This window comes from Mauremys mutica, chromosome 5, assembly GCF_020497125.1.
Source record: "Mauremys mutica isolate MM-2020 ecotype Southern chromosome 5, ASM2049712v1, whole genome shotgun sequence".
NCBI classification, from domain to species: Eukaryota; Metazoa; Chordata; order Testudines; family Geoemydidae; genus Mauremys; species Mauremys mutica.
Genome location: NC_059076.1, coordinates 13,890,443 through 13,915,698, shown reverse-complemented (window position 1 = coordinate 13,915,698; position 25,256 = coordinate 13,890,443). Strand labels below are relative to the sequence as shown.

Below are 25,256 nucleotides of genomic sequence, written 5' to 3'. Positions count from 1 at the left end.
CCCTTCCTGCTCTCTGGATGGATGCTATTTTCAGTAAGTGAAAGCCAGTCCATTAGTCCAGTAAGTTTGCTGGACATTCACTGCCGGGCTAAGAGCAATGATTGGGCTACATAAAATCTTTCCTTAGATGTCTGTTGCAGCAGTTATATTTTTAAAAGCTTGAGCACTACATAGCTTTTTCTCATCTGACCTTGAAAGAGTCAGCTGCCATCTAATCTGTTCCCTTTTGAAGTCATTTAACATGGAATACATAACAGAAGTGTTGCACTGCATGTTAATGAATCCAGAAAAATTCCTTTCCTAAACCAATTCTGCACTTGTCTCAAATAAAACGGGATTAATGTGTGTACAGCTTTCAGTTATGAGACCTTTAAAGTTTAAAGTACCAAAAAGGCAAAACATAAACTTAACCATTAACTGAAATAAAATGCAGCTCAGAAATGAAAGTCACTTCTCTTTTTAGCACATTCATTTTAGACACTTTGGAATAAACACCAACTGAATTAAAACACATGTACTTTTAAATGTTATCAGCAATCCACAGATGTGTGCGTTTCTCAATTAAAAAATAACCTAAATCAGACTTTATCCTAGCCATATTTTTTTCCTCGTGAATAAAATGTTAATTTACAGGCCCTGGGATTGCCTCAGAGTACAAAGCTTATGAGCAATAGTATTTATAGACACCAAACTGCAGACTATAAAACATATAAAAGTGTTGGATAATGTACAATTATCAAATGGCATGAATTTTCTATAGCATTTGCACTTGGAATAATTTTGAAATTATACACAAGGATCTTTTTTCAAAGTAAGTGGCAGATGCTCACCCAGACCACAATTTGGAGAGAATAATATAATGGGGGGGAAGAATGATGTACAAACATTGATACAGGGCCAAATGATGCAGACCCTACAGAGAACCCATGCTCTGAAAATCATGTCCCTTAAAGGTGTCTCAGGTAGGACACCCAAGAACCTAGGCACCCAAAATCACCAGTCACTTGAAAATCTTGACTAAGGCCCTCTGCTGAGGCTGTCTTGTCACCAGTCTCCAGAGAATTACCCCTGTGAAATGATACAGCACCAAGCACCACAGCTGATCGCCCAGAATGAAGCTGAGGGTTTTTCGTATCACAGCCTGTATGCTGTATGTGACCCAGCAACAGAATTGACAGGGAGCAGGTTTAATATACTGCCTAAGACTAACACTGCCCAGCTGGTGCACGTTTTCTGCATCAACTATAGATTCAGACTGACCTACAAGGGTAGCCTTGTCTTGCATTCGGCCGTGATTAAATCAAGATATAAGAAATACAGCTGGGGTAAGGGAAAATAACTGAAAATTTCAAAATTTCATTTCACTGGTTTATTAAACTGGCCAGTTTTTCACCATTCAGAATTATTTTTTAAATCAAAAATTTCACCTATTTTAAAAGCGTAATTTTTTGTTCTATTTTATAATTGAAATTTTCCAATGCACCTTAGTTGACCAATCAAATGTAGCGATGGAGAAAAATAAAACCAAACCTGGTAAGGGAATGCTAAAAAACAATAAATGAAAAAAGTTGGTCAAAAACTTGCAAAAGATTTAAATTGTCAAGAAAAGCTGTGGTTGCACAAAATATTGTTTCTGATAATCGACCATATTTATTGGAAAAAAATTTCAATAGCTCTAGGTCACAAAAGCGTATTTCCAAGAATTATGCTTGCCTTACCAGAAAGTGATGAAAGAAGGTGCATTTTTAATAATGGAAAGTAAAAATATCTATATATTTCTCTATGTAATTACAGAAGTGGGGCGTATGCACATACAGAGATGGATTTTTTAAAAGATTACATGAATACTATTATGGAAAACAAAAACAAGATCTACTAACCTGGATATCAAGCATTTTTCTTTCTTCTCCTAAAGAATCGTCTTTGTCCTTTTTGCTAATTTTTGATTTTTTTGGCAAAGGATGGTCCCTGGCATCTTTCTGGATCTTTAACCTAAGCTCCTGAGCAAATCTACATTCCATATTAAAAACAAACAAAGCAACTTCCATTAGTACAAAATCTACACAACTTGGTGTTCACCCCAAGCCCAGTCAGATTATGTCTCTTTTGAATAAGAAGTCAAACAAACTATTATACTTTTTTAAAATGAGAAATTGGCCAAACTGGATTACCCATTAAAAAGCCTCACAAGTTAGTGTGGCCTGAATATATACATCTAACAAAACATACACGGCAATTACATCCTATGTTCCAATTCAGTGACTCTCTCTGCTGCATGCAACGATTAATGATGTAATGTAAAATGTTGTCTGTGTCATTTATGGATATTAGTGAAACATTATTAAAGAGGACACTTGCTCTTGTGCTCTGGGACAACAGATGGAATTACTATGGACTCCGCTTATTTGCAATCTCTCCGTTCCCAGCAAAAAGCTGCTAATATATTTGAAGGCTGCCAATAAGCGAAAGGTAGGTTTGTGTGGCTGCAGCCAGCAAAAGCAGCCCTGGGACACGCCTTTCCTGGTCGCAGCCCCACAAACCTGCCTGCAGCCAGGGCCTTTCTTCCAAAAATAGCTGTCAATAAGCAGCATGCCTACTGCCAGTCTCTGAATCCTACTAACTTACAGTCAATGGGAAAGGTTTGGTTCCCAGAAAAATGTTGTTATGAACCGAAAGTTGTTAACATCAGGATTGCTATTAAGTAGCATCCATTGTACAATCAATGGGCCTGCTCTTGCTCTCACTGGAGCCAAGGGTGTTTTGCCATTGACTTTAATAGGAGCCGGATTAAACGCTTCTGTGAAACTGGTGGTACTCTCTCCTGGTATTTTAGAGAAGAGGTCACTTGGAAAAAAGAATGCACATAATTTCTGCATCAGAAATTAGGTAATATCCTTTGTGTCCCCATTTTAGCACCTGCCTGCACAAGAATTCAAGCATATAAACTGGTGTCAATCCTGAGCAGCGATCCTTATTCACATTGGTTTGCTACTTAGCAAGTAACACAAGACTCAATGTAACGAGCGTATATGGGCCTGAACCGAAACCCACTAAAGCCAATGGTAGCACTCCATTGATTTTAATGGACTGTGGAATGTGCTGTATATGCAGCCATGTGGTGTTGATACTGTACTACTTGAATAGTATTTTGCCACACTTAGATAAAGGTAAGTATAATTGTGTTTTATTATTTAATCATCTAGAACAGCGGTTCTCAAACTGTGGGCTGGGACCCCAAAGTGGGTCATGACCCCATTTTAATGGGGTTGCCAGGGCTGGCGTTAGACTTGCTGGAGCCCAAGCCCAGCACCATTGTGTGGGGCTGATGCCCGAGCCCCACTGCCCTGGGCTGAAGCCAAAGATCAAGGTCAGGTTACAGGCCCCCCACGTGGAGCTGAAGCCCTTGGGTTTCGGCGTTGCCCCCTCCCCCTGCCTAGGGCAGAGGAGCTTGGGCTTTGCCCCCCCACACCCCGTCCAGGGCAGGGGGGCTCCAGCAGGCTCAGGCTTCAGTCCCGCCTCCGGGGGTCATGTAGTAATTTTTGTTGTCAGAAGGAGGTCGCAGGGCAGTGAAGTTTGAGACCCCCTGATCTAGAATTACTCAAATTTTGTTGAGAAAAAACTGAACAAACCTGGCCAAATAATTCACACCCCAATTTCTAATATGTTTTCTGTGCATTTTATGGCAATAACTCGATGAATATTTATTTACAGGCAACTCTCTAACTTTCCCTGGGCATACTAATTTTCTTTTTTCTGCCAAACATGCAGCAAGTACTACACTCGTGTAATGCTAACCACACTGAAGGCTGCTCTTTATCCAAAAGTGCAGTTCTACTCTGCAAAATGACTAGGTAAAAATGGCACTGTTCAGGGCTCCATGTTTACTGTTCGGCATTTTCCATATCAAATGTGCTCAGTGTACAAGTAAAGTCTTGTGTTTTTTTCTAACTGCCAGCCCTGCAAACTCAGCACGGAACCTCACACAGCTCAGTGGCATTATTTCCTTCTCTCACATGGCCATTTTGACCAAGAAGCCAACAGACAACGTACCTTTCCGTAAATCCATCTTTGTTAAAGAAATCGCACTGCAATAGGTCAGCACAGGATGGCCTTTTGTCCGGATCAATCTGCAAGCATTTCTAAAAGACCAAGGTAAATTTTGGTAGGCAACTGCAGTAGCATCAAATGAAAAATCTTTGCTATGTCTAAATAAAAGTCACTAAAGATACAGTAAGAAAACAAATAAACAAGGTCCAAAGTTATAGAAGAAAACACTGCTACAGTGTGACTAAGGGATGTAACCAGGGAGGACAAACTGGAGGAATTTAACAATGTTTGCTTGGAAACTCCATCCATATGGAATTGCTGCCTTTCACTGACAGACATCAATCCGTTTTCTCCTAACCTGTAACCATCTCTCTAATTCTGATTATTTTAATTTTTTGGTCAGGATTTTACAGCACGGACAATGTTAAGCATTAGAAACCAAATGAGTTGTGTTCAAAGTGTTATATAATTTGGCCAACAAAATTATTGTATTCCACACACACACACACACACACTAGCAGCTGCAATGTTCAATACATATTTTCCCAAAACTAAAAATCTAAAGCAGCTAAGGCAACATTGAGGGTTTTCTAGAGACTAACTGCCATTGTAACAGAGGCAGAAAATTCTGGGGAGGAAGATGGAAGGCAGACTCCTGTCTACTCCTCCCCACCATCTAATGACAGACCTACTTGCTTCCGTTCTTTACAAGGAAAGCTACCGACTCCAGGAGTTACAGGGAAGTGGTTCTCTGGCTTGTAGACTGTGCACACTGAATGCAACTAGCTATAGGGAGAGAAAGTTGCTCCCCACGTGCCCACACAATATAAAATCACATACGAGAGAGAAGGGGTGTTTTAACTGCTCCTTGCTAGGATTTTGCATCTGTAACACACTGGTCAGCATGTGTTACCCGTCCCGCTCCGTGCCCAACTCACTGCTTAAGAGTCTGGTAGACAGGGCCACCCCTAGCCATTTTGGTGCCTATGGGGTCTCCAAATCACTAGCCAGACTAGACCCTACTTCCCACCACCACCACCACCCTAGCAGCTGCTCGACGTGAGAGGGGAACAAAGCATGTGGAGCAGGGACCACAGCTCTTGCTCCCTCTGCTCAGTGGCCATGGATCCAGGCAGGAAGGAGAGCAGCTCAGAGCCTCCTTCCCCAACCATCACCAACCCCACCAGGAGTGGGAGCTCAGCTCCATCCCCATTCAGCCAATGAGGTAGCAGACAACAAGAGAGAGCCTATCCTCCCTCTGCCAGTGGCAGCTACAGAGCCTATCCGAAGTGCAGGGGACACAGGCAGTGGAGAAAATAGAGCTATGAAAAGTCTGTGGGAGACAACTGTCCCCTTGGCAAATGATGCCCCTGAGTGCAGAAGCAATGAGTGGGGCGACACAAAGGGGGTGAGGACTCAGCTGACCCAGGATAAGGACTACAGCCAACGGTGGAAGCAAAAAGCACAGATAAGGGGATCAGGACACAGTAAATATTAGAAGCAGCAGCGTGTTTTGTTTGAAGGAAGAGGGCTGCGCACCATGTTTTTTCTCCTGCTAACCCAGCTACTGGTTAATTAGACTGGGAACCGACAGAAAGCCCGAGACGCAGCCTCTCCCTTGCCTTTCTGAGCCCTCTTCCCCACTATCTAAATCACAGAACCTCAAGAGCAAAGGGAAGACGGACAGAAGGAGAAAACAGAAGACCAAGGCATTTCCAAACGAATTAATTACCTTGGCTAAATCTAACACTGCCGCAGAGAGCTTGGGATACCGTCTTTCAAGAGGTTCGGCCTCCTTGACCTCTGGCAACCTCACTCCAGCAAAGAGTGGATTTTTATAGAACAGCTCTTCATGCCGAGGAGTTAAGTTGCCTGGAATGGATAGGTTATATAGTTATAATATCACCAATGCATATAGAAAGCTTAGCACAGACTGTGGCCCTCTGCTTGACTGTAGATGGCAGGATGTCAGTGACAGTAAACATTTACCATTGTCCTTACGCTAGCTAAAGCGCTCAGCGGTCTCACTGTGGTTCTTTATCCTACCAGACCTTTTGGATCTAGAACCTCAAAGGCAGCCAATACGAAAAGGCTTTTCTTGGCTGAGAAAAATCTATTGCTCAACCTGGCCCAGACTAACCTTAGAGACTGAGACCCTTCAGTGATGCCTTTGCGGGTTCTCTCTTCCCTTCTACAAGCAAAATTAACTGTGGCTCCATTTTCAAGCTAAAAGAGACCCCCCCCTCCTTTTTACAGCATATAAAGGAATTAATGTTCTTAAAATGCTGCTGCGCCAGCACCCCAGTCATCACTTCTCACGTCATGATTCATTTAGCTCTAGCCACTGCCTGTGATGCTGGGAGTTCAGCTATGGACCTTGGCAGGAACGGGTAGTTTAATTGGAGTGACCGTTACTGCTTCTAAGAACATAAGAACAGACATAGTGGGTCAGACCAATGGTCCATCTCGCCTTGCGTCCTGTCTTCTGACAGTGGCCAGTGGCAGATGCTTCAGAAGAAATAAAGAGAACAGGGCAATTATCAAGTGATTCATCTCCACCATCCAGTTCTGACTTCTGGCAGTTGGAGGCTTGGCTTAGGGACACCCAGAGCACGGGGTTGTGCCCCTGACCACTTTGGCTAATAACCATTGATAGGCCTATCCTCCATGAACTTATTGAGGTTTTGAGTTATACTTTTGGCCTTCCAAACATCCCCTGGCAATGAGTTCCACAGGTTGACTGTGCACTGTGTGAAGAAGTACTTCCTTTTGTTTGTTTTAAACCTGCTGCCTATTAATCTCATTGGGTGACCCCTGCTTCATGTGTTATGTGAAGGGGTAAAGAACACTTCCCTATTCACTTCCTTGACACCACTCCTGATTTTTCCCCTTCGTCATCTCTTTTCTAAGGTGAACAGTCCCAGTCTTTTTAATCTCTCCTCATACGGAATCTGTGCCATGCCCTAACCATTTTTGTTGTCCTTCTCTGTACCTTTTCCAGTTCTAATACATATGTTTTTGAGATGGGGTGACCACAACTCCATGCAGTACTCAAGGTGCGGGCGTGCCATGGATTTCTCTGAAAGAACCCAGCCAGCGGCAGCAGGAGCGTGCTCCTCTGCTGAGAGCTCTCTTGCAGGGGGCACGTCAGGGTCCCACTCTCACCCTTCCTGTTCAGGGGGTACCATACGTAAGGCCACTAGGGAGACCGCCTGGGGTGCCTGCAGCATTCTGACCAAGTTCTTCCTTTCGCCAGCTCCAAATTGTGATCTTTTGGCTTCCACTGTGTCTGGCCAAGGTCTGTGGCTCGGATGAGTGCACGCTAGCTGAGGCTCAGTCTGGATACGACAGAGGTTAGGACAGTGAGATGGGGGGAAAAACTCAAGGAGACAGCAGATGCACTATCTGTCCCTTTAACTGAGGACACTTTGGCTACTGAAGTCTGCAGTCTAGGGGTGCCGTTAGGAACCTGGCAGCTTCTGCCTAGCCAGCTGGCTGTGGTAGCCTAGAGAATTATTTTAAATATTCCCTTGGCAACGAAGCTGCTTCCTATCAGATGCGGACATGGCCCCATCTACGTGGCATAACCTTTGGCTGCTAATAACGTAAGACCAGCTTGCTTCTAACCCGTCACAGTCAGATACAGCAGAAGACAGATTGTGGTATTTTCAAATCTTACAGTGCTGTATTAACAAAAAAATATCCACGTTCCAGCCTAGGAGGCAAGAGGTGAAATGAAATACATCTGGGGGTCTTCACCAAAGCCCGAGAGGATATTTGTCCACGTGACAAAAAAAACACCCTGTTTTGGCCCAATCATCCAACTTTACCACCACCACCCCCGGCTGAAACAGCATGAGGGCATTAAGGCAAGAATCAGGCGCTCTGACAAGACTGTTTGCACAGTGTTTGCTTACACTACTCCCAGTGCCGCCCTTTTTTCACTGCCACGACGTACCTTAAGCCTTTGCCAATTAAACACAGAAAAAAGCTGACACGTTCTTACCCAGACATTTCATGATATGGTACAGCTGGTCAATGTCTGAGTCCCCAGGAAACAGGGGCTCTCCTGTAAGCATTTCTGGGACCAGACAGCCAATGGCCCACACATCCACAGCCCTGAAAGAAAAGTACCAATACTGAAACCAGCTCCAGCAAAACCATCTCCGGGTAGTTTACTTCTTACATCTGAGCCCAAAGTTGCCGGTGTTCATTACCCAGAAGGTCACTGCAAGCTGCGTGGCCTGACGCAGCATTGCCCAGGACAGCACATGGTTTTGGCATGTGGCAGGATGACTGTTTTCAGTTTTAACCACGCATAAAAAAAGTGAAGATCCGTTTAATCAAAACCTTAGTTCACAAATGATGCCACCCACCCTCATGTAACATAACACACTGTAGTATTTTCCCCCTTATTAATGAGGCAGAAGCTGAGCAGCTCTTTCCTAAGGAGGGATTTGTTTTTAAGATTTATTTGCTGAAGGTGGATTTAAGGTTCTATAAAGAGATAATATGTACATATATTTTTAAAGGAGGTATGTCAAGCAGCATTAGAAATGTAAAGGGACCAACCCAGGATTTCTCCCATTGAAGTCCATGGGAGTACTGACCAAGTCTACAGGATTGATCCTCAATGCAAAGAAATCCCATTAATTCCACACACCTCCCATCAGGGCCCCCTACGTATCTGTCCAAGTTCTGAGGAGCCTGCCACCCATCTAATTAGCATTTTCCTCCACTATACAACCTGCAGCCTTCAGAATCCACAATGCTGTTAGCATCTTTCTGTCGGAAGATGATAGGAAGGATCTATCCATCCATCTCAGGATTTTCCACTACCTTCGCCCATCACCATAGTACCCAAGCAGCTTCCATGTAAAACAGATCGGCAATAGGGAGACCCCTAGGGGACTTCATTGAGTCTCTGGGTCGTCTATCTTTGTGTGTTATAGAAACTGTACTGGGGGGTAGAGGTTGTTTCGGAAGAGGAGGAGTTGTTGTGTTATTATAGTTATGGTGGAAAAGCCTCCTTGTAATTTGTCTGCAAAGCAGGGAAAACCCTCTGCAATCTCTTCTGCCCATTTTCTTACTTGCCATACTTGGTATCGCCAACCAACAGTTCTGGAGCTCTGTACCATCGCGTTGCCACATAGTCAGTGTAAGCTTCACCAGGGGCTGCCAGAGTACGAGCGAATCCAAAATCACAGAGTTTTACAACTCCTGATTGGGAGACCAATATATTTTCCGGTTTAATGTCTCTGTGTATTATCTAACAAGAGAAGCAAAAAGTATAATTGAAGAATTTCCTATTTCTCTATCACAAGAATTTACATTCTGTAGACCAACCCACCAAAAAAATCTAGTGCCATTGTAGCTATGTAAAAACTAAGCTTTCACTTGCACAGTGGATACCTAAGCTGAGTCTTCAAAAGACGTTCATGCATACACAATCTGTGCACAAAGCACATGCCAAAACATGCATGTGGGTGCACAAACACCCACTTTGCATACAAATTATCATGTTGTGCATGGGAGTGTATCCTTTGCACATGAAGTTACCTAGCACAGATACTTTGCAGGCACAATGTATGTGCCTGATTTTGAAAATCTGGCCTTACAACTTTTATTCTTTAAATAAATGGTCAAGTGTTGTGCTGGGACATCTCAATGCTTTGGTTTTATCATGCAGCTGAAAGTGAAAAATTTCTATGCACTAAAACAATATCGATTTCCCAAATATACAAGAAAAGCTTCTTCACACAATGTGAGATTAAACAGAGGAACTTGTTGTCACAGGAAGTTGAACCCAACAATTTAACAAAATTAAAAAAAAGTGAATATTTAAAAGAGACATCATGAATATCCAGAATCAAATTTAACAACAACAAAAAATTTTTAAGAGCTATTAAACCTCATACTTCAGGGCTTAAATAAATCTCTAACCATTGGAGACCAGGATGAGACCTATGTGAAGGACAGATTATCCCACATCTGTCTACTATAGATTTCTTACATCTTCCTCTGAAACAGCTGGTACTGGCCACCATCAGAGACAGGCTAGAGGACTGGATGGACCTTGGGTCCGAGTCACTCTGGGAATTCCTATGAAATACTGTCACTATTAACATTTGCATACTTAATATATTTCTTTCTAGTTGAAGCTTTACTTAAAATAAGTACCTTAGCAGCTACTCATCCATTCAAGTTGTTGTTTTCTTAAATGCAAAGTTAACCTCATCAATCTACTTACATTGTGACTGTGACAAAATCCTATTCCTTTTATAATCTGAAATAAATATTTCCGAACTCTATTGTAATCTAGTCCATGTGGAAACAGCTCAAGGTCATCGAGGAGTGTGTGATCCACAAATTCGAACACCAGATACCATCGTTTCTTCTTCTTACACACTTCCAGCAGGTTCACCAGATTTTCATGTCGAAGTTGCTGTTATAAAACAATAAATACTTTAGGAGAACATATCAGATTTAGCAGCATAAGAGACCTGGAGCCCAAAAATTTAACTGCAATACACCTGGTATCCCAAACACCCTCTCGTCTCTGACATGACACTCCTGCTGATTTATGTTTAAAATTGGGTCGTGCAGGTCTCATAAGAACGGCTATACTGGGTCAATCCAATGGTCCATTTAGGCCAATATCCTGTCTCTGACAGCGGCCAGTGCCAGATGCTTCTCCAGAGAAAATAACTTTAATTTCATAAGTCAAAGAGGCACATGTACACATTTAACCATAGCCAGAAAAAGCAACTGATTAATACACATCCATATTTAGTTTACAATAGAAAGGCTGACACTGGGAATCTCATGATTGTATTCATAAAGGGAATTTTCAAAACCCACCTCTGCTCTTTGGTACATAGTTCACAGCAACTAGATTTAGATCTGAACAGTGCATGAGTCCTGCCCCTGTGAAGGTTGGACCCCAATCCTGCAAAGACTTCAGGGAGTGCGTAAACATAAGCATGGACTTAAATTAAAGGGATTATTCGCAGTGTGTAAAGTTAAGTACAGGCGAGTCTCATCTTACGCGTGGGTTCTGTTCCGCGGTTAGCACGTAAAGCGAAAACTGCATATAGTCAAAATTACATTGAGTTGAATGGCAGGCGGAATCACCCGCACTACAGATACAGTATTAAAATGGTTATTTTTCTCTTTCTTTTGTTTTTGCCGACCACATAAAGCTGAAATCACGCATGTTAAATGTGCATAAGATGCGACAGACCTGTATGGCAGGCCTGCACAACATATGGCCCGCGGAGGCTCACTGTGCGGCCCGCGGGGGGATTCTAAATCCCGCGCACACGGCGCTCTGCGGGCAACCCAGAGCCCTTTGATTCCCGGCCGTGGCTGAGATTTAGAGGGCTCAGGGCTCCCTGCCGCTGAGGGCAGCCCAGAGCCCTTTGAATCCAGGCTGCGGCTCCAGCGGCCGGGCAGGGGGTGCGATTTAAAGGGCTCGGGCTCCCCTCAGAGGCAGGAGCTTTGGGCCCTTTAAATCCCTGCCCCAGCCCCACAAAGCTCCGGGTTCCCCCAGCCACCGGAGCCCCAGGCTCTTTAATTTGCCCCTGAGGGCTCCCAGCCACCTCTTCAGCTGGGAGCCCCTGGTTGATTTAAAATCAAGTATCACCTCCCCACCCGCAACCTTCCTTTTTGGCCCACAGCTGTTTTGATGGGGCGGCGCTGGGGAAGGAGGGTTTGTTTCTGCAGGGCTGGAGCGGGGTGTTTTTGCGGGGCCGGGAGGTGCTGGGGGGGGTGTTTTTGCAGGGCCAGGGGGTTTTGGCCCTCAGCTGTTTTCTTTGGAGTAATGTGGCCCTCGCCGCTTTACGAGTTATGCAGGCCTGTTGTATGGGCTTAAGTATTGGGTCAGGATATAACCCTAACAATACAATCCTGCACAGACCTGTCCACGTGAAGGATTTCTGCCCCTGTAGGGGCAAACCAGAACCCCAAGAAGTCCTCTAGCATAGATGACAAGGGGGCTAGTTTTTACTAGAAAATTCAGTCATGTTAGATCACATCCTCAAGGCATTACAGTACATAACATGCTGCCAAACACGACTTTCTGCTCAGGATAGACAAGGGCAGTCATATTTAACCTTAACTCGGCTGGCCAGGAACAAACCTTACCAGACCCACAGTATTACCCACGAACAGCTAACACAACGTTAAACACAGCTTGTTCCTGTCATGTCCAACATTGTCTTGGTTAGCCCGGCTCCTCAAAGTCATCTTCTAACACAGTCTAGCAAATACAGGCCCCAGCTGTTCACAACCACCCATCACTGCCAGTCCTACAGGAACAGAGTCTTCCAGGGATGCTACTGGTGTATTGTGGCAGCTCTGTTGGAGGAACCGCTGAAGGCAAGTGCTTGTATCTGAGGGAAGGGCCTACACGGTTAAAATTCTTCACCTTTATCCTCTCCTTCACCTGTCGCAGGAAAGAGTAAGGTGCTGCCAAAAATCATACAATTCTTCTCTTCCATTCCTTTTCCTATTCCCCTCTCCACCCGCAATTACAAAAACCTTGTCTATAATAACGTGACTTACAGAGCTGTGCCAATTCACCACCATATTCACATGCTTGTAAGTGTTAACTCCATACCTTACCCTTTGGCTGCATGTTTTTAGACTGTAAACCTTCTGCAGCCAGGATACTCTCTTCTCTGTGACTTTATGGGGCTCCAATCCTGACTGGGATCATTGGGCATTCCCATAATGTAAATATTTACAACAAATAATAATAGTGCTGCAATACCTTTAAACTAAACACAAATGGAGAGTTCAAACTTCAGCATTCTTCCCTAAAATTCTGTTAACAATTAAACAGGTTTCATTAAACTATGTCTTATCTAGTACAGTCGGGTTACAACGTAACATACCAAAGAGATGGAGGCACCATTGAGATATTTTTTTTAAAATGATGGTTTAGAGAAAGGGTGAGTCAAAACTGCAAATGAAGCCATGGAGGTGTGTTTCTACTCATTTTACCGCCATAGTCTAACAAAAGCAAAGTCCAACTTGAGAGCGTTTTACATTTGTATTATTAGCTTATCATCTGTAGAGGCAGCAAAACAAAACCCACACTGCTAAAAGAGTTGTAATCCACAGTGCAGTTGCTAATATTTCTGAAAAGTACTCAAGAAATCATACAAGACATTTTCAAGGTGTTTTATTTGGAAGCTACCATATGAACACCAAGCCCAAAATTCACAGTATCTAAGGCTTTGTCTACACACAAGTCTTACCGCCTCAATTATACCACCATACTGAAAGTGGTACAATCCCTCTAGTGTGGATGCTGTTATACCAGTATAAATGGGTTTAGGGCTTGTCTGCACTACAGTCTTGGCTGAAACAGCTACGCGGGCAGAGTCCCCTAGCATAGACTCAGCGTAAACTGGCAGAAGTTCTTCTGCTGGCATATCTACAGCACCTGTCCTAACAACATTAGCTGACACAAGCACTCTTCTGTTGGCATAGTTGTTTCTACACCGAGGGGTTTGCCAGCATAGCTGTGTCTGCTGGAGGGAGGGAGATTACACACACACACACTCCTAGCCAGCATAGCTACGCCGACAAGACTTTGTAGTGCACACGAGGCCTTAGGCTGGCACAGTTTATTCCTGTTGGGGAAGGGAAATACTCTAGACCAGTATAATGCACCTTCATACCATCGTAACTGTGCCAACACTAGGGGTTGTACCGTGTAACTGTATCAGTAAAAAACCACCATAGTGACATTAGTACAAAAACCGTGCAGACCGAGCCTAACAGTCCATCTGAACAGCACCACCCGGCAATCATGCAGGAAGTGAAGTCTGAAGTATAATGCTTGACATTGTCACTTACTAAAACAACAGTGGAAGGTGAATATGCAAATGCAAGAGTGCAGGAACATATGCAAAATATCCTGTAATACTCCAGTCCTATTAGCTATTCTGCTGGGAAACAGCTCCTTCTGGCTCCTTATGGATTAAAGGGGAATGCACCAGATGGGCCCAGAAGGGGAAAATCATTCGAGGACAGCTGAGGTTGTTGTACTGAAGTGAGGCTGGGCTGAAGGGATGGAATGAGATTTAGGACCAGCTCATGACTACAGCCCACCCCAGAAGGTGCAGAAGGACCACACAGCAGGGGGAATTCTCTCCAACTTTGGAACTGTGCACTTGGTACTTAGATGCCACGGTGACAAACCCTGCATTAGATAGGCACAACAGGCATGGAATTCTAACGCCCGGTCTACTAATAGAGAACTTGAACAATAAAGTAAAAGAACCCAATCAAATACAGATGAAAAGCTGGGAATAGCACTGGTCACTTTTATTCAGTATTTCACCTCACTTTAAATCTAATCATCGGTCTTGTAACTGGGTGAGCTGCTTTATTAAATCAATAGGCTGTTAAACAGGACAGATTTGTTGTAACTTATGGAGAGGAATTTATTTTTATTGGGTCTGCCATACACAGCAAAATCAATCAATTCAGTTAAGCAGCATTTTACAGAAGAGGGAGTGGAATTAAGTCTATTACGCCGAGCCAAGTGCTGGGTTACTTTTAATAACAAACTGAACACACGTTCCCTAAGATCAGACGCCTGCTAACTGACTGCTGGATAAGTCCTATGGACTCGTGGAATTTTAGGCCCAGTTTTCCAATCATGGATATACAGGCTTCTGTCCTACTCAGCTGTGCCAATATTCTTGGCATTTTCAAACACCGAGGCTTTTATAAAATTCACTCTGAAAGTGACTCATTCAATCAGCATAGTATTCCTGGCATAGTATTCCTAATAAGTTATTATGTGTATGTTATCCCATCATCAGGTTTTCATGGTATCAAAGAACAGCTAAATGTACAGTGGGAGCTGCCAGGAGTTCAGGGCATCTGAGTGGAGGGCAGCTGAAAAGCTGTGGGAGGTGGTCCCCAAGAGGTGCAGAATGTAGGTATTGGGGAGGAGAGGCAGCTCAGGGGTCTCACCTCTTTTCAGGGAAGGGGAAAAGTGACTTTGTATCTGTGGAAAAGGAAGTATGAGCCGCCTTGCCACCCCAGGTACCCATGACAGCAGCCAGGGATCCTAAAGTGCCACACCCCCAACAAAGACAGGTAAGCATATTAGCTGAGTGTTCCTGCGAAAATGATCAGCAGTAAAATAGTTCATGTTCATATTTAATTTGTCATGATTAGGTTTCAGAATCAACACCTCTTGAAACAAAGAGGCACAATTCACACCTATTCTACTGTAAGGTCTGAGGCCTTTTTCTGCAGTAATGAGCAGCAGCAGCAGCCATGAGCTAAGAAGCAAAGAATCTCAGCTTCACGTTCCATCTAAATTGTCCTATCAGGCTGTTAAGAAGGCGCTCCTATCCTAACAGTACCCACCAGATAAAGAAACAGATCGTAAGATGTTTAAAGAAAACTTTGTTTGACAGCATTCTGTATGGCAAGGAGTCACTTAACATTTGTAATGTGCAATCTATACTTCTTTATTATTTTGCCTTTATGGTCCCTACTTCTCTACTGTTTATCTGCATGGTTTCTGTCTGATTCTTTGATTCTTGCATAATTTTGCAAGATTTAAATCAACTAAGGTGGTGGGATCTGATTGGTTAAAGAATTGTTTCATAGTAGGCTAGGACTGGTGAAAAATACTGGCTTGTAGTACTTCAGTTTAAAATGATTGGTTAAGATATAGCGAAGTAGGACCCAAGTTTTAACTATATGGGGTCTGAAAGGAAGTCCAGGACACAGCCCAAGATCAGAGCTGCCAGACCTCAATACCCTGGCAACCATACCAGGCAGAAGCTGGAGCCCCAGACAATCCAATCTTGACTAGCCATCAAGAAATCTATGTCTGCCTTATTGGGAGTGGGGAGGCATTGCATGCTTAGCATGTGCATTCTGGTATGGTGATTGTTAATAAATAGAGGTTAAGGATATTATTGTGTAAGGCTCTTCCACTGGTAAAAGACCGCGCAAACCCACAGATTACTACACCCTGAGCCCTAGGAACTGGGTAAGGGTGAGGGTGCCTAAATTAACGAGGTTACGCCTTGAGCCCAGGGAAGGGTAGAAGTGGGGAGCCCTAGAGTCCGCTGGTAACACTGCAGCTATAGTTTCAGGCTATTTACAGATTCAAGCATGGGTTTACTCATTGCTTAGGACAGGAATATTTGCTTCACAGCCGTAAAAGCTAAAGAGGGTTTTGTCTTTTTTGTTTTGTTTTTTAATGAAAGCTTAGATTCTGGAGAAAATTCCACAGCTGTTAGAGACACCAGACTCTACCCATGTGGAGCTTGCATCCTATGAAACGTAACAAGATTAACTCTCCTGACATGTATTTTCACTGACTGTCTACATATACTGGACCATGGCATATTAATAATAAAAAGCTGTTTGCCAAGCTCTCTTTCATCCAGGAATTTTTTAATTTTTAAGATACCTGGGAGCGGGGTATGCCCAGGGCTTGATACCACACAGCATGACTGCTAATGGACCAGATAAAACCCAGGGTCAAACTGGCTTGCCTCACAGTAAATTGGGGAACCAGAACTTTTCCTTAATGGTTGTATCTTATGCTCAGCATCTAAGCTTTCATTTAACAAACCTTTTAAAGGATAGTTGTGTCTTATGGTTGTGAAGATTACATTCATTTCACATTTTCAGGGTTAGGTGATAAGCCATATCTGCCTGAATCTTCTGACAGCCTGAAACAAAAACCCTGCAGTAGGTGTAAATTGTACCCCTTCATTTAATAGGGGGAGCTGACAATGAAGCCTAATGACGACACTGTTTCACTGCTGATCAAAATTGTACAAGACAGAGCAAAGGGCCCATTGTGCAAATCTGCACAACATAGTGTGAAGAGCATTTTACACAGAAAAGGTAAATCAGATGGTCCTGTTTACCCTGTTATAGTACAGAAGACAGTAAATTAAACTGGAAAGTGACAAAATTTAAAATGGATAAAAAATGGTTTTAATAAACCACAATGTATAATTAGTCTATGGAACTCATGGCCACAAGCTATCACAGAGTCCAAGAGCTCAGCAGGATTCAAAAAGGATTAGAAATGTGTATGGATAACAGAGAATATCCAGTTGCATTAAAAAGAACAAACAAATCTAAGGTTTATAAAGTATCAGAGGGGTAACCGTGTTAGTCTGGATCTGTAAAAGCAGTAAAGAGTCCTGTGGCACCATATAGACTAACGGACGTATTGGAGCATGAGCTTTCGTGGGTGAATACCCACTTCATCAGATGCATGGATTATAAAGCTGCTCAGTGCATGGCATAAATCAACCACTAACTGATGGGGCTTGGAAAGAAATTTACCCCTCTGGGTAGATTATTCCACAATTATCCATGATGCAGGTTTTCTTGCACCTTCCAACGAAGCATCACATAGTGGCCATTGTTGGAGATGGGATCCATATATATCTGCTCTGATAAGGTATGCCAACTCCTGTGGTTTTAGGTACAGTGTCACACACTTCTGTTGTGCTCCTGTACACCTCTTGCTGTCAGAAGTCCCTTTTTTAATTTGTCACACACAATGCTCCACTTCCAGTCATCTGACAATACTAATATGTTTCCAACTGACAGATGAAGAGAATATCTGCCAACAGCACACCTTTAATTGCAGTCAAGGGGGAATCAAGTTTGCAGCTTCATTTGCGTCTCATTTCCTTTCATCCTTCCCTCATGAATAGAGAGCACACAAACACATTCCTAACAAAGTCAGTGCCAGCCAACCAACTGAGAACAGCACCTAACCAAACAGAAAAGTAACTCCCAATTGATCTGGGCTAACTGCCAAATCAATCTACCATTAGTATTTTTAAAAACAATGGTAGCTGACCATACCTAGATTGTTTCATCTAGATTGTTGCTATATTCTAAATGTAAACATAAAATGACTTACCACTAGAAATTTAATTTTTTTCAAAAGTAATTCAAATTCTAAGATCACAAACATCCTGTAATTTCAATACAGAGACAAGACACTACTCATTAAAGCTCTCTCAATATAGTTTAGCAAGATTTAAAAAAATATTCCCTAATACACATTTATAAAGCCGTCCAAAATGATAGTGATATATAGTTAGTGATATATAGTTGTGAATGTTTTACACAAACATATACCGATAATGGATAATTACTAGCTTTACTGTAGTTTTTGCACTTTTGAATTGTCTAGGACTGCGAAATGTGACAATCTAAGACCCTGAAATAGGAAAGCATCCCCATTAAAGAAAATATTTAAGAACACGTAGTTAACTGCTTTCCTGAATCAGGATCTAAGACCAGAATATACTTTTCTTCTTAACCCTGGTGGCTGAGGCTACTATATTACTGTAATACCTTCCCAAAAAAATTTCTGTACTTGTTTTCAGTAACACAACTTATCTAAATAGATGGTGTGCCTTTTATATAAAGCTATCTTTCTTAGAAGAATGACAATCAAAATATGCATCAAAAACCACCATTTACTTCAAACTGTTTCAGCATCTGTAAAACTTAAATTCCTAGGCTATCCCTGGGACTTTCATACAGAAGTGTATTTACTGTAAGTGATTGCTGCGCACACTGGGTAAAATGGACCCAGCGTCTGCATGTTACTTTGTATGTGAACTCACCTTGAGTAGCTTGATTTCTCGCATGGCAATTTTTTTAACCATTTTATCATCCTCACTTTCCAAAAACTTCTTGATGGCGACTATTCTTCCATTGTCTTTATTTCTACACTTCATTACCATTCCGTAGCTTCCTTCTCCGACTAGCCCAAGGGTCTCGTACTTTTCCATTTTAACTCCGAAACAGCTGTGTCTTTATGCTGAAAGCCATAAACCAGGATAAGCATACACAACCACAAGGTCTACATTTCTGACAAATTCTCCACTGCTTTTACTACTATGAGTCTCCCCTGGCCCCCACCATCACACATACTTAATCATAATCTTCCCAAGTTGTGCTCTGTGACCTCCCAGGAGTCCTTATGAGAGACAGTAGATAAAAAACAACATAGCAGGCTGAGTGTTTGTATTGTTTGAGATGTCTCAGCACATTTTTAATGGAAACAAAAGGGTCTGGGCAGGACAAGGTCAGAAGCCTGGACTGAAGTTAACAAAGTAGTAGCAAGACTTTTGGCAAAATATTATATTTATGCAAAGCACAAATATTTTTGTTTGTGCATCTTTATGACAAAGTAACAGCTATGAATTTTACACACCTGTTTTAATAAAAAATGTACATATGACTGATCAGAAAAGTAAACACAAAACTGCAGAGATTACAGAATACTTCGCATTTAATAGCTTATTTTGAATGGCTGATTGAAGCCTGTATAGAAGAGGGTTGGAACTGACATTGTTCTAGAAAGATAAGCAATCACTCATGTTGTCTCAACCACAGAGAGGAGGAAACTCAGCTCATTTTTCACCTGATAATTTCATTTTGATCACTTCTAACTGGCACCACTTAACCCACGATCGAGCTGTCTCTTGAACATCAACAGGAATAATTCCATTTAGAACTTCTTTGCTGTTTCCACACATTTTCTTCTGTTTAAATGAAGCCTTAAATAAGACGCTTTATGCAGTTATAACTCTCTTTGCACTTGGTTTCTCAGGCTTGTTAATGGGTCCAAGTGGAAATGTAAATATTTAAAAAATACCAATAAAAAATAAAAATCAATATATGGCCAAGAATGTATTACACAGTCAAATGTGGCTAATCCCAGACTCCGAAAGCTTAGATTTCTTATTTTTTGCCCTTGACATTAGTAAGACTAAGGATGGGCCCTACATCCCAATGCTATTATAACTGGGGAATGTTGCATGCTGTGCTTTGGAAATGCAAAACACTCACTGAATCCTCAATTACCCAAGGCAGGCAAGGTCTTGTGTTCGAGACACGCGTGCGCCAGTCTCAAAGCAAGAGTGCCACAACACTTATGCATCCCTCGCCCTCACACTACAGCCCCCTGACCAGGAAATACATAAAACCACCAACCTGCAGAAAGAGTGAGGAGAACTAACACTGGCAAGGGGGAGCTGTGATATAGCCAAGAGCGTTCCATCCACCGATGGGGCACCGGCCCATCACTGCAGCATCCAAGCCCTTCACAAGTAGCTCTGTGGGTGATTTGCTTTCACCTCTAGCTGGGGAAGGGTTTGCAGCAATATTGAGGGGTTAATATCACAGTGACTGAATCCCTCCCTCTTACCCCCACAACAGAGGATGTATATGTGTGTTCACTCCTTATCCAGGCACAAATCTCCCAAGCCTTAAATATAGACCCTCCACTGACAACTCTGTATCCCCTTCCCCCCATCCCTCTGTAGGGGGAGTCCCATATTACACCCCCTAACCTCCCCATCCACCTCCCAGCCCCGTTGTCCCTCTGCAGGGGGGGCACCACATCAAACATAACACCCCTCCTGCATACCATACACCTCTCCTCCATCTCTCTGTAGGGGGAGCCCCAGCCACACCCTGCAACCCCCTCCCCCAGTGCAACACATCTGCCCCCCAAGTATGGGGCAGGGGGGCACCCCCATTACACCCAGCAACCACCTGCCCCCTGCCCCACACTTGCCCCCCACCCCAATGCAGGGGTAGCCCCCATTACACCCAGCAAGCACCTGCCCCAATGCAGGGAGAGCCCTCATTACACCCAGCCCCCTGCCACAATGCAGGGGGAGCCCCCATTACACCCAGCCCCCTGCCCCCCACCCCAATACAGGGGGAGCCCCCATTACACCCAGCCCCAATGCAGGGGGAGCCCCCATTACACCCAGCAAGCACCTGCCCCAATGCAGGGAGAGCCCTCATTACACCCAGCCCCCTGCCACAATGCAGGGGGAGCCCCCATTACACCCAGCCCCCTGCCCCCCACCCCAATACAGGGGGAGCCCCCATTACACCCAGCCCCCTGCCCCCCACCCCAATACAGGGGGAGCCCCCATTACACCCAGCCCCAATGCAGGGGGAGCCCCCATTACACCCAGCAAGCACCTGCCCCAATGCAGGGAGAGCCCTCATTACACCCAGCCCCCTGCCCCAATGCAGGGAGAGCCCCCATTACACCCCGCCCCCTGCCCCCACCCCAATGCAGGGGGAGCCCCCATTACACCCAGCCCCAATGCAGGGGGAGCCCCCATTACACCCAGCCCCCTGCCCCCCACCCCAATGCAGGGGGAGCCCCCATTACACCCATCCCCAATGCAGGGGGAGCCCCGCGCCGCCCACAGCCTGGCTGCCGAGCACGGGCTGCAGCGCGGGCAAGGAGTGGCTCGTGGGTTGGGCCCCCCGGAGCAGGATTGCCCGGACCCCGCGCGGCGTGGGGAGCAGCCTGCCCCATTGCCACCCACCTGGCCCGAGCGCTTCTCCCCCAGCCGCGCGCCCGCGCGCGCTCACCCAGGGGAGCGGAGCGGCCGCGCGCCAGGCGCAAAGCCCGCGCCGGGAAACCGGCCGCTACGGGGCGGGCGGGCGCGCGCGGCCGCTGCGCGCGAGCAGCCTGCCAGCCAGCCAGCGGGGCACGCGAAGGCCCGAGCAGGCAGCGAGCGCGAGCGGCGGTAGCCAGGGGCAACGGCTCAGCTGTACACACACCGCCGCCAGGGGCGAGAGCAAGGCGGGGCCAGCCCCAGCAGCGGCGCGCGCGGGAGCCTGAGGGAGGCTTCTGGGCCAGAGCCGGGCCCCCCAGCCTTGTGCGCGCGGGGCAGGGGGCGGGGCCAGCCCCAGCAGCGGCGCGCGCGGGAGCCTGAGGAAGGCTCCTGGCCAGAGCCAGGCCCCCCAACCTTGTGCGCGCGGGGCCAGCCCCAGGAGCAGCGCGCGCGGCGGGCAGGGGAAGGCCCCGCAGCCCGAGCCCCTGCGCAGCGCGCCCAGGGCCGCCTTCGCCCCCGCTGAGACCCCAGAGGGACCGTCCCAGGGGACGCCTCCGCCAGCCAGCGCGGCCGGGCAGCGCGTGCTTCCACCCCAGGCCAGCACCGGCTGGGGCCGAGCAGCGCTGGCTTAACGCTGAGCGTTAGCAAGGGCGATAGGGGCCAGCCCCGCTCCTCCCAACCGCGTTCCGCGCCCCTGCTCGGAGCTGCCTTTTGCCCTTCGCTCTGCGAGGGGCCGGGGAGAGCCGGCAGCGAGGGGCTCCTCGGTGCCTTGCTGAGGTAGTCCCGCCCTAGCTCGAAGTGCTGGCAACTCTTCGAGCTGCCCCCTGGAGCGTTACGGTGTTTGCCCGCTGATCCGTTCCTGTTTTAATAAAGTTACAAGGGTTTTCTCTCTACCAGCCTTATAGGGTGACCAGATGTCCCGATTGTATAGGGACAGCCCTGATTTTTGGGGTCTTTTTCTTATATAGGTTCCTATTACCCCACATCCCTGTTCCAATTTTTCACACTTGCTCTGAGGTCACCCTACAGCATTATAAGAAAGTCTATTTGCCCTTAGGTTCAGGTAGTCACTTATGCAAAAGCAGTCCAGTTACATCAGGGGTTCTCAAACTGGGGAATGGAAGCCCTCAGGGGGTCATGAGGTTATTATGGTGGGGTGAGGAGCTGTCAGCCTCCACCTCACATCGCACTTTGGCTCCAGCATTTATAAGGGTGTTAAATATATTTAAAAGTGGTTTTAACCGGGGGGAGGGGGAGGAGAAGAGTCACACTCAGAGGCTTGCTCTGTGAAAGGGGGCACCAGTACAAAAGTTTGAGGAAAAACTGAGTTGCATCTTCCCTGAAGCCAGGTATTAACATGTAATAGTGATAATAGCTCTAAAGAATTTAGGGGGAGACTGGTGTTCCTTCCAGAGCCTCTGTTATACCCTCAATCACATCAAACCTGCCTGTCTGTCCTCCTAGCTCCTTAAACCAACTGCCTTGCACCTGAACAAACCCCTCACCTCTTCTGCCTGACTGCATGTAGATTTAAACCATCTAATTCAGTATGGTTAGAAACAAGCTGGAGAGACAGCACCTGAACACAGGGGTGAAAGTAACTTACAGGATTTACCGGGAGTCCTGGGGGGCATGGCCTCATCTGGAAGAGGCATGGCCTTTTAAGATTTAAAGGCCCTGGGGCACCAGCTGTGGCTGGGAGACCCAGGGCCTTTAAATCAACTAGGGGCTCCCACCTGAAGAGGTGGCTGGGGTCCCCCCCTCAGGGGAAGCCCAAGTTTTGCCATGCTGGGGCCAGGATTTAAAGGGCCCGGAGCTCCTGCCGTGGAGGGGAACCCCAGGCCCTTTAAATCCTGGCCATGGCCAGGATTCAAAGGGCTCTAGGCTGCCAGCAGCCACAGGGAGCGCTGCGCCCTTTAAATCCCAGCCCCAGCTCGGCCACCGGAGCCACGGCCGGGATTTAAAGCTCTTGCCAGTATGCCAGACCGGACCAGACCGGCTTACTTTCACCTCTGCCTGAACAGCAGGGATGGAGGGAATATGCTTTTTTGCACCATTTTAAGTCCAGTCCATGCCCTAGAAAACAGGCTCTCAAACTGGGGGTTGTGACCCTTGAGGGGGTTGCAAGGTTTTACTGGGGGGAGGGGGGGAAAGAGAGGAAGGAAGGTGAGTTATCAGCCTCCACCCACAAAACCCACTTTGCCTTCAGCATTTATAAGTGTTAAATATTAAAAAAAAAAAAAATTATAAGGGGGGGTTGTGTCACCCTCCTAGGTTTGCTGTGGGAAAGGAGTCTCAGAAGTTTGGGAACGATTGCCTTAGGGCATGAAAGCACCTGCAGCCCTTATGCTGTTGTCAGCATCTATTTCCCACCTTTTACATAAGCCTTATATCTGAGGGGGAACGTGGACTATTAGGTAAGGACACGAGGCTCAAGGCCATGCTATTTAATCTCACTACACTTGGTGAAGAAGAGCTAGAGGGCAGACCACGGCTCAACACTCCCTTTTGGAATTATGAATTGCTATATGGAACTGTTAGCATCCTTTCATCGGCAAGAGATGATGGGAATTGCAGCCTCTGATGTAGATGGTTTGCAATGTCTCACCTGAGTGAATAGGCCAAGCTGAGATTCGCATGATCTTTGGAAGTTATTGCAAATGGATGTAGCTTGGTTGGGAGTAGTGTCCTCTTATTCATTAGACTTAATTCAGTGATATAAACCATTAATCTAATCTCCACCCCTGCCTCTGTAAAAGCGCCCAGGTCACCAACTAGTATCAGTGGAAAAACAGTTGCCTTGGCATATGGACATAAGCTTGAAAGAGACTTGAGGCTTAGCCGACCAGAGCAGGGGAGCAAAGACTAATAAGAAACTAGAGTAACTAGCAGCTAAGTTAACCCTACTACAAGATAGTGTGCAGCATTTCATTCTCAGACACAAGGCTTGAGAAAGGTGTGGTCACGTGAAATACAATCACCAGTCTTGAGCAAGGGACCCTGTTTTTGCACATTGAATTGACACGAGTGCCATAAGATACTGCAACATGAGTCAAAACAGTTACTATGACATGAAAAACTTTACAAGTATGAAGACGTAGAGAAGAAACTCTTGGGTTATTAACCAATTATGCTAATATTCTCAAATGACCAAAATACAAGCTTTACATCAGGGCAGCTGCGCCTCAGTTGCTTGTTTACAACATGGTGAAGGAATATTAACTGCAGCAGTTAGGTCATGTTTGCAGCAGGGGGGCGGGGAGCTTGGTTATGCATTACAGCTTTTTAGGACAGTGAAACATTAACCTCACTCTAGGCACACACTCAAATTCCTTGATTGTTTTATTGCTTGCCTACAGCATGGGGGCTGTAATCACAGCCACCTGCTGTAGCTGATGGCAATCAGCCAAGCCACAGTTACAAGTATTTAGTCCTTCCATCCTTTCCCTATTATTTCCTTGGCATTACTCTCCCCCAATATTACACAAAAAACTTTTCTCTTCCTTATTTTACTGCATACAAATGCTGAAGTGATTTCCAGCCATAGGGATAGCCTATGATAACCTAGTTACCGCAAGTTCTTGGTACCACCCCTGGTATTAACAGAGCAACCGTAGCTTTTCAGTTGGAAACGATTGTAAGAGTGCTTCAAACAAAGTTACAGTAGACACTATGCATCTGGCCTCCCAGCATGCTTGCTCACACGGGCGACAGTCTATTACCGTCCCCCTCATCCGACAAAATGAACATAGGGAGATAGCTGAACTTACATTAAGGGGCATCACCTACTACTCATTGATTTAAAGG

At 45.4% G+C, this 25,256-nt stretch overlaps 1 protein-coding gene across 5 annotated transcripts in view; it reads right to left on the bottom strand.

Moving 5' to 3' along the window:
- The window catches only part of CDKL2 (cyclin dependent kinase like 2), a 30,356-nt gene extending 8,731 nt beyond the window's left edge, over positions 1-21,625 (bottom strand). The window contains exons 1-9 of one of the 5 annotated variants that reach the window (XM_045019301.1): positions 21,438-21,567; positions 20,077-20,225; positions 18,702-18,898; positions 10,298-10,492; positions 9,138-9,316; positions 8,054-8,166; positions 5,780-5,919; positions 4,051-4,139; positions 1,881-2,010 (exon numbers count right to left, since the gene is read on the bottom strand). In XM_045019301.1, coding sequence (XP_044875236.1) covers positions 1,881-2,010; positions 4,051-4,139; positions 5,780-5,919; positions 8,054-8,166; positions 9,138-9,316; positions 10,298-10,492; positions 18,702-18,869 — 1,014 coding nt within the window. In that variant the 5' untranslated portion in view covers positions 18,870-18,898; positions 20,077-20,225; positions 21,438-21,567. Of the gene's footprint in view, positions 1-1,880; positions 2,011-4,050; positions 4,140-5,779; positions 5,920-8,053; positions 8,167-9,137; positions 9,317-10,297; positions 10,493-18,701; positions 18,899-19,504; positions 19,620-20,076; positions 20,226-21,437 lie in introns of those variants that run through there. The other 4 variants (XR_006579842.1, XM_045019303.1, XM_045019302.1 and 1 more) reach the window with 4 other exon arrangements.
- Positions 21,626-25,256: the final 3,631 nt, after the last annotated feature.